At 54.7% G+C, this 9,677-nt stretch overlaps 1 protein-coding gene across 1 annotated transcript; it reads left to right on the top strand.

Annotated features, from left to right (window-relative positions):
* The first annotated feature begins 4,608 nt into the window (after positions 1-4,608).
* Positions 4,609-8,710, top strand: FOXA1 (forkhead box A1). The gene is made up of 2 exons (XM_058807459.1): positions 4,609-4,720; positions 7,135-8,710. Exons 1-2 carry the CDS (start codon positions 4,649-4,651, stop codon positions 8,395-8,397), a joined length of 1,335 nt encoding a protein of 444 aa, XP_058663442.1. The 5' UTR covers positions 4,609-4,648; the 3' UTR covers positions 8,398-8,710.
* Positions 8,711-9,677: the final 967 nt, after the last annotated feature.

The following is a 9,677-nucleotide window of genomic DNA, read 5'->3' as shown; positions in this document are numbered from 1 at the left end:
CCGCCCTGGAGAACCAGAGCACGGCTCCTGGGCAGCAAGAGGGGCTGTAGGAAAAGGGGTGCCCTACCTTGGGCCGGCCGCAAGAAGGAGGCCACTTGATCGTCACGGTCGGAGATTGGAAGAATATTCTCACTTAGCAAAAGCTCAGAAGCAAATGATGACCCCATGCAGTGCCCTCTCTGCCCGGGCCCTGCTCCCCAGCGAGAGGAGGGTGCAAAGCCGCCTGCTCGCCCCTGAGCTCCGGGGGCAGGGGCGCGGGAGCGGCCGCCCCGACGGGGGCTCTTCCGGCCGTGTCTGGGGGACCCCCACGGGCTCTTCTCAATGAGACCTCAGCCACAGGAGCGTAGAACCGGGGCGGCCGTGCCTGTGTGAGGGGCGGAGGCAGGGAGGGAAAACAGTCCCCCGATCGGACGCCTTCTCTGTGGCGAGAAGGAGAGGCGCTGCCGGCAGTCACCTACCCCCGCTCCCGGAGCACCCACGATCCCTCCCGGTCCAAAGCACCCGGCTCTGGGCACAGGCGCGCTCCCAGACGGTCACTGTTTGCCCGCTTGAATGGGGTGGGATTTCAGGTTGGAAACAGACGGGAAGACAGATTTCCCATCGTGGGGGAGGCTGGGGTCCCACGGTGTTTTCGGGGACCCGCTGTACAGTCTTGGGCCAGTCTGGAAAGCCGGGTGTGAGGGAGCCTCTGCAGGAGACAGATCCAGGCAAAGGAAAAGAAGGATGTAAGGACAGGACAGGGAATGCATACCGATGCGGAGATAACCTCACAGCTCCTTCCCGAGGTAAACGCCTGGCCCGCGCAAGCACTGCCGAGAGAATCTCGTTCAAAAGACGATGATAATTTGGATAAAATAGAGAAAGCCCCTGCAAGTCAAAGCGAAGGGCCGGCAGATGCTGCTGCTGCCAGGGGGAACTGACTGAAACAGCGCTCCGCGTTAAAATTAAAGCTCCCGCCGCTTGCCCCGGCCCACGGGTGGGAGAGAGCCTGCGGGCGGCGCTCCCGGGCGGCGCTGGGCCCCAAGGAGCTCCGGCCCGTGGGCAGCGCCGCGCCGGGGCCGGCTCCGGTCCTCCAGCAGCTGCGGGAAGCCCCGTCCCAGGGGCCAGAAGGCGATTCCCAAAACTCAGACGCTTGCTGAGCGGCCTTTGCGGGGCCCAGCTCTTCCTGACAGCGCTGGTAACACGGTCTCCCCTGGAAGTCCTGCCCCCGCTCCACAAACATATTTCCGTATTTTTTAGGTCAGGCTCTATGTTTGCACCGTTGGCAGAGCTCACTTGTGGAGCAATGAGCTGAGACCCTGATCCCATCTAGCCGGGTAAAGCTCACCTCAGCCTGCACTTTCTCCAGGTTGCACTAAAAGCTCGTCCTGAAAAAAAAATTTAAAAACCAAAGAAAGAAAAAAAGAAGAAACAAACAAACAAAAAGTGTACAGAAACTGATGCTACTCGAACGAGAGCTGGGGAAAGGTGCTGTGTAATTAGGGGCAGTGCTACTAACCTGACTCCTGAAAACCCCATCAGCTAGGTGCGACTGGAGAGCTCCTGGCTACTACACAGCGTCCTGCATCCTGGGAGAGTGCTTCTCTGCTGAGCCTGCTGCAAAGGATACTGAAAAATCCCGCTGGACTCGCAGAGCATCCTACATAGGGCTTCACCACATAAAAGCTCAAGTACAGGGCAAGGGCAACTACCAAAATACCCGCTTTTTCCTGTGGCTGTGGGCAGAGGCGTCCTGACCCTCTTCTGGACTTAAGGGAGGATTTTCTCCACCAGGGCTGCACCACAGCAACCGGACCAAAGAAAATTTCCAGCAGCGGCTGGCTCTGACTAGGGCTTGCTTATTATACATCAAGTCGAGAGGCGCTAAGCAGATTAAGAGAAGATCCTGCCTGCGCTCTCACCTCTGGGAGCAACCTCGGGAGGGAGCTAAGCCCGCAGCCGGACAACAGGAGGCGCTGAGGCTTTGCACAAGCCGCCGCTCCCCTCCCCTCCCGGGCCGCGGGCATCCCAGCCGGGGCGGCCTGGGGGCGGCCGGCCCGCAGGGCGGCTTTGCCGGCTCCACGTTTGCTCCGCCCGGTGAAACGCCTCCGTGGTTTGTAGCAGCATCCGATGAGCGTGGCCGGCTTAGTGCCTGCCCTTTTTTCCAGGTACGGAGTGACCCAGCTTGGGCTGCCCGGCGTCCCGTCGGGTGTTGCTCCCGCGGGGCTGGGCTCTGGAACGCGAGGCAGCACCGCCCCGAGGTCACCCAGCGGGGGGGTGCCGGCAGCGGGGTCTGTGGGGCAGCTGCACTGCTGCCAGCATCCCCGCATGCGGCCGGGCTGCCAGGGGGGAACCACACTCCGCACACCTCAAACACTGAAATGGGCAAGCCGCCACCGAAGGGTCTCTGTTTTCAGACATACAATACACCGCTTCCATTAGGAAAAGAGGAAGGATGCATACATCATTCTAATATTTCTTAGATATTCCATTGGGGTTTGTCCCAATTTCCATGGGTGTAATTTGACTATTTGAGAAAGCAGGGGTTTAATCCAGTGCTTTTATATATTTTATTTCCTTCAAGACATATTTTCATTTGTTGTTCTCATCTGTTGATTCCAGAGTTTTGTTTGTTTCGAGGATTTGACTTAATTCTGTTGCCAGATAAAAAATTTTAAAAATTAAAAAATAAAAAAATTTTAAAAAATAAATAAAGGAGAGAAAGAACAAAGAAAGGGGTAACAGAAAATGCATTCAGAGAACAAGTTAAAACATATTTGTAGTGGCAGAGATATGCTGTATCTCGTCATTTGAATTCTGTGCCTCTATAAGAAACTTTAAAATCCTGTTTGTGGGGGTGACATTTCCACAGATCACTCGAGAACAAATCACAGTGGAAGCAACTGTGGCCATATTGAAGGATAAACACGTCAAGCTGAAATTCATACCCAGGTGTGAATTATAGTTTGTGTATTATAGTTTGTGTGGTATGATGTGCAAGCCTTTTTCAAAATCCCAAGAAGCTTTATTTCCCCTTCAAATTCCCACTGTTGGAAAAGTTGTTTGGGTTTGGGGGGGGAAGGGTTATTAGCTGCTGGTTGGTGATGTAGACTTTTTGTTTTGTTTTGTTTTGACTTTTTGGTTTTTGTTTTCTAGTATCAGGTGATAAAAGTTCTAGTAGCTAGGTGGAACGAACTCACAAGGGATAGGAGAGAGAAACCTAAGAAAAGTCCGTGGTGTTGACATAGGCTCGAAGAGCCGGACAGGACAGAAAATGTTTGATCCCTCTGCAAAGACTGAGAGATTCCTTCCATAATAATAAAAAGCTTTTTCCAATGTCAGTTTGTTTTATCGGTGTTTTTTACCTTTTACCAGCCTGTGTAGAATCCTCCTACCCTGTTCGTTGTGAGAAATCAGGTCAATAAGCAAGAAGTTGGAAATTTGATACTCACTACCTATTATTGCTGCTCCTGGGCTTCTGGCATCAGAGAAAGCTTCCAAATGAGCCTTCTGGGCTGAAGGCTTTCCACAGTAAAGATATAAAATGGTTCAAGTGACTCACCTGATGTTTGCCAAGTGGAGGTTAATATCAGTGGATCCGCATTCAGGCCTCTGTCCGTATTTATTGGGAGCCCATAGTATTATGTCTCAACACGGTGACTCGCATGGTTTCTGAACATAAGGCACCCGAAAAAGCAATATCATTATCACCATCAACATAGGACGGCACCCCGTTTGAAGGGCTATTTTAGCCCTGAGGAAGGGGGGGTTGTGGTGGGAGGAGGGTTGGGAGGGCTTTGGGGAGCGCGGAGCCGAGCCTCCTGCTCGCAGCCCGGAGCGCCCAACCCGATCCCCTGCCCCGAGGGCGGTGGGAACGTGGGGCACTGCGGCAGGGCCTGGAGGGACCCTTCACAGCGGGAACCAGCTGTGGAGTGACAGGCGGGAGAGGGGGGAACCTGCGGACTTTAGGACTCGGGACTTTGAAGCACGTCCAGGCCATCAAGTTAAAGGAGCATCTACCGGCCTTTAGTAAATATTGCCTCTAATCTCAGGGGTTTAAGGCTGGATGGCCTTTTGCGTTCTCTCCAAATAGAAGGGGCTGCCCTTCCTTCATCTGCCTCATTTTATTTCCCCCTATCCCTCCTAGCATTTGTCCTGTCCACCTGAAAGGGTGGTCGTGCCCGTCCCCCGTCCCATCCCGTCCCGGCCCCCGCCCCCCTCTGTCCCCCTCTCCCACCTCTGTCTCTCCTTCTTTCCCCACAAGCTTAAACCAATTACGCAGCTTTGCAAATAAAGTGCCGCCCGGGGGGAGTTGCAGGCGAGGGGGACTGCCTTGTTTGCAGGTGCATCTCCGGCTTTGTAGGTGCGAACGCCTTTGTGCGGCGGACAAATGGGGAGAGGAGGAGGAGGAGGTGGGTACTTCTGCGACGTAAGATCCACATCAGCTCAACTCCACTCACATCCCAGCCGCACTTCCTCACTTTCTCAACTGTCTCGCCCCACACCGCTCCCTGCCTCCTTTTTGGCTGGTTATAGAGCAGAATTCAGCACCCCCCGCCCCTCCTGAGAGCTGGCTTCCTGCTAGGTCGGGCTTTCGGGCTCTTTTCCTGCTGCCCGTCGCTCGCTTGCAAGAAGGCTGGATGGTTACACCGGGCAGGTTGGCTCCATAATGTTAGGGACTGTGAAAATGGAAGGGCATGAAACCAGCGACTGGAACAGCTACTACGCCGACACTCAGGAGGTGAGTAAATCCCAGGGTCTGGCTTCGCTGCTGCCCCTGTGCAAGGGAGGGGACGACCTGGGGGTGGCTAGGGGTCTGGAGGGGGCAGCAATCGGAGGAATCGGTTTGCAGTCCAGATCCTGCCAACGCAAACGTACCTCCCCCTCCCTCCGGCGCCGAAACTGGCTTGGCTTCCCCAAGGAAAACATAGCTTCCAGGAGCCCTGGAGGCGTTTGGGGAAGACTCGGGGCGGCTGCGAGCCCGCCAGGAGGGCCGGGGGGCCGGGGGAAGCCCTTGATCTCATCTAAGAGGCGTAATCTTCTCTCGCGGCGGGCACAAAAGCACCCCGTAAACTCTTGGCTCGGGGCAGAGCACTGGCCGCGCCGCCGGCACCCGCCGCCTTCCCGGCAGATGGCAGGGGCGGAGGGAGACGGACGCCAGCGCGTCCTGGTCTGGGGCAGCGCCTTCCCCGAGCTTCTCGGCGGGACCCCCGGCCTCTCTACTCGCCAGCAGCGGGCCCTCACCTGTTAAGGCCGGGGGAAAGGAAAGCAGGGGAAGACCAGCCGTTTGTCCGTACTTTGCGGACGGGCTGCCCAAGGCGTGCGCTGCTGCCGCGGGCCGACTGGCGGCGCTGCCGAGAGCCGGGCCGGGAGGGGGCCCGCACCGGGCCCGCCGCCCCCCGCCCGGACCGGTCCGGACCGCGGCGGGCGCTCCCGCTCCCCGCGCCCGTTTGACAGCGCCGTCCATAAGGTGGAGGAGAACCGGCCCAAGCGCCCGCGGCTGCGGCGGAGGAGAGGGCCGCGGCAGAGCCCGGAGCCTAACCTCGGGGCCCCTCGGCCCTGTGGGGCCTGGGCTCCGCGCTGTGCCGCTGAGGCTCTGCAACGGAGGTCCCGGAGAAGCCAGCGCCCGGCAGCACGGGCAGCCGCGCCGCGGATTCCCGCCCTGGAAGGAGCCGTTTTGAGGAAGTGCGGCAGCGAGGCAGCACCTGGGTGTGCGCAGCCGGGCATTGCATCAGCACACCCGGACACACGGCTCCGCAGTCCCCACGCCTCGTCCCGCACCCGAGGCTGGCACACGCGCCCAAGGGCCACGCGGACACAGGCAGATACGTGTCACCCGGCTGGCATCTCCTTTAATAAAGGAAAGTCGGCTAAGGGCAAACAAGGGTCATCCTAATTATGTGCAGTTTCCAGACTCATTTTTCCTCGCTTATAAGCACTGTCCACAAACATAAAGTTAAGGGAACTTCGCTTTTACTATTTTTTTAAACTTCAATCTTTCCTCACCTCTTGCCATTTAATTTGAATAACTGCAAGAATGCAACGTGGGAAACCCAGCCGCGCTCTACCATGTCAAATAATTAACGTGATCCTCTAAATCAAAAGTGCGTTTATAAGTTCGTGAAAATTGTGGGGATCAGAAATGAGTTTTAAATATTTAACCGTTGCTTAAACCTCCTTTTCTTAGCCATATTAGCAGTAGTTCGAGTAAACTGGAGACATCTTTCTCTCTCCTGTTAAATCAGATGCCATAGTGGAAAGCACAAATTCAAGCTCTCCGGCTGTGCCTTTTTTAAGAGTTGTATTATGTGCTAGGGTGCTTCAATTTTTTCCACGTTGTGCAATTGTAAAAAATCTCAGAGAGGAGGAGTTCAAGCTTTTCATACTTTGAGATAGTTTTGGTGTTTGATTGGTTGGTTGATTGATTTTTTTTAAAACTTTAATTTAAAGACTTTTGATAGAAAATGTAGACGGGGAAGCTTTCTACAGATAAAACAGGCCAACAAGACCTGTTTGGTTTGGGTGGCGGTTTTTTAAATTATTTTGCAACAAGATAGTATTACATCTTGTATGTTTCTTAGAAAAGAAATTTAAATTATTGCGGGAAGGGAGACATGCGTGAGATTTTTCTCAGAAAATACAAGCAGTCTTTCTCCTTAGCGCAAACAGTGTATGCCCACCAATTTCAGTACTCTGATGAGTTTAAGTACTTAACTAGCGAGACAGGACACATAAAAACAAAAAGCGGGAACGCGCCGGAGAGAACACGTCGTGCCGGGGCAGTCCGAGCCCGCAGCCCGGCTCCGCGAGGGCTTGGAGCGGCTCGGGGAAGGCGGTCGGTCCGTGCGCCCCGCTGGTCCCGGCGCAGCCCGCGCAAGCTGCGACACGCCGGTAACCGGCAGCACGTCCGGAGAGAGCACCTCCGCTCCGTGTTTGCTTATAAATGTATAGAGATATGAAACAGGCTTTTCATGGAAGCAGCTGCCTTTCCGTGCGGCTTCGGGGAAGCTTTTTCCCTGGTGTCGGGGAAGCGGCCGGCGTCCCGCAGCAGGACGTTCGCACGGCTGGCTGGGCCAGGCGGGCGGATCCGGCCCCTACGGGGTCCTGCCACACCTCTCTCCTCTCTAACTCCGTCTCTTTGTCTCGCTGCCCTAGGCCTATTCCTCGGTGCCCGTGAGCAACATGAACTCGGGGCTGGGCTCCATGAACACCATGAACACCTACATGACCATGAACACCATGACGACAAGCGGCAACATGACCTCCAGCTCCTTCAACATGTCCTACGCCAACACGGGGCTGGGGGCTGGGCTGAGTCCCGGCGCCGTGGCCGGCATGCCGGCAGGCTCGGCGGGGCCCGTGAACGGCATGCCGGCCGGCGTGGCCGCCATGGGCACGGCGCTGAGCCCCGGGGGCATCAACGCCATGTCTGCGCAGCCGGCCCCCATGAACGGGCTGAGCCCCTACGGCGGCATGAACCCCTGCATGAGCCCCATGGCCTACACCCAGTCCAACCTCGGCAGGACGCGGGACGCTAAGTCCTTCAAGCGGACCTACCCCCACGCCAAGCCGCCCTACTCATACATCTCCCTCATCACCATGGCCATCCAGCAGGCACCCAGCAAGATGCTGACGCTGAGCGAGATCTACCAGTGGATCATGGACCTTTTCCCCTACTACCGACAGAATCAGCAGCGCTGGCAGAACAGCATCCGCCACTCGCTCTCTTTCAATGACTGTTTCGTCAAGGTGGCCCGGTCCCCCGACAAGCCCGGCAAGGGCTCCTATTGGACCCTGCACCCCGACTCCGGCAACATGTTTGAGAACGGCTGTTACCTCCGCCGGCAAAAGCGCTTCAAATGCGAGAAGCCGGCGAACAGTAAAGCCACTCAGGAGGGCAGGAAAGATCAGGCCGGGGCCTCTAATTCAAGCTCCAACTCCCCCCTGCACAGAGGCCACAACAAACCTGCGCAGCTGGACACGGCCACCTCTCTCTCCAGCTCCAACCCGTCCACCAGCCCTCAGTCTATGGACCACAGTGGATCAAGCACGGAGCTAAAGACCTCGGCCTCGGCCGCCTCCTCCACCATCAGCTCTGTGCCCACCTTGGCCTCCGTCCCACACCCCCCTCACTCATTAGCCCACGAACCCCAGCTCCACCTCAAGGGTGATCCCCACTACTCCTTCAACCACCCGTTTTCCATCAACAATCTCATGTCCTCCTCGGAGCAGCAGCACAAGCTGGACTTCAAAGCCTACGAGCAGGCTCTGCAATATTCCTCTTACGGGGCCAGCATCCCCGGCGGGCTGCCCCTTGGCAGCGCCTCCATGGCTGGCCGGAGCAGCATCGAGCCCTCGGCCCTAGAGCCCTCCTACTACCAAGGTGTGTATTCCAGACCCGTGCTAAACACCTCCTAGCTGTGCAACCCCCGCCGCCGGGGCCGAGACCCCTCCTCCCCTCCCTGGCTTCTCTCCCCGCTTTCCCTGAGACAGACCAAGGTGTTTCCGCACGCTGCGTGGAAAGGACTGTTACTTTTTAATTGTCTCGCAACGCGTTGTGTGTTGTTATGATCCACCACGACCTCCTGCAAAGCCGGCCGCGTCCCGCTTGTACATACTCCCTCCGGCCCCTGCCGCCCAGCCCCTCTCCCCGGAGACCGCCCCAGCCTATGCAGGGTGTTATTAAAAAGAAGAAAAAAATGTTGAGCGTGTAAACTACTTGTTTGTGCTTTCCGCCCCCTCGTCTCCCTCCCTTATGTGTTCTATAATCTCATGTAAGTTTACAGGTATGTGGCAATACTTTAACAATACGGAGATGAAGAAGCGAGTAGGCATTTAAGACTTTTTTTTTAATTAAAAAGGCTTTGAAGGACAATACTGCTGTGAAGTAGCAAAACACTAAGAGAATCACTAAGCAACAAGAGAACTATTTACTTTCTCGGATCATCCTTTTGATACTTGCAAAATAAACCTTCGGCTACTACAACCCACACAGAACCCAGATGCTGCGGGCCGGATCCTGCACTCCCGAGGGGACCAACTGGAGCTTTGGAGTGCAGGATGCGACCCTTATCTTTTTCCAAGTGTTACCTGTTTTGGGATGTAATATAAAGTTACAAAAGGTCACAGCCAGTTGGATTTTTTTTTTCCCTTCCCATCTGTTACTGAAGATTCTAGTTCATCAGGAACTCTCATCAACATGTGGATGACATACTTATTTAATTTAAGTGTATCCATTGTGTACCTGTTAGAACTGTGTATCTATAACCAGGTTATTTCCCCCCTTCCCTAGGAAACATTGACTACTACAGTGATGCAAGGAAAAGAGGACAGCTCTGTCTCTCCCCGCTTTTCAAACTTGTCTAATGAATTTTTTTGTGGCCATTTAATTATCGCCATCGTTAGCTTATTTCATCCAGTGTTATTGCACTTTCCACAGTTTTACACGGTGTTAGCATAGCCAGACGGGTTTTATTATTATTCCTGTTCGCTGTTTCAATGTTCTTAATTTATTGCATGGTTTATATTGTTTTCTTTCTTTACAGCTGGAAATTGCTTTAAATGACCGTAAAAAATAATTACACGTGAATTTAAGAAATTTTGTTAATTTTATAAATGTGATTGTAATTGAAAAAAATATTTTGATTTAAAACGATAACTGAGGATTTAATGCGTGAAGTATGTTTTTGATCATTTGC

The sequence above is a fragment of the Ammospiza caudacuta genome, chromosome 6, assembly GCF_027887145.1.
Source record: "Ammospiza caudacuta isolate bAmmCau1 chromosome 6, bAmmCau1.pri, whole genome shotgun sequence".
In the NCBI taxonomy this organism is placed as follows: domain Eukaryota; kingdom Metazoa; phylum Chordata; class Aves; order Passeriformes; family Passerellidae; genus Ammospiza; species Ammospiza caudacuta.
The sequence above is the reverse complement of the archived record's forward strand: the minus strand, read 5'-3'. Positions and strand labels throughout refer to the sequence as shown.

Excerpts from the sequence above, each read along its gene's own strand:
- FOXA1 (XM_058807459.1), top strand. The coding sequence starts at position 4,649 with ATGTTAGGGACTGTGAAAATGGAAGGGCATGAAACCAGCGACTGGAAC. Across the intron at positions 4,721-7,134 it reads ACTACGCCGACACTCAGGAG|GCCTATTCCTCGGTGCCCGT; the intron begins GTGAGTAAATCC and ends TCGCTGCCCTAG.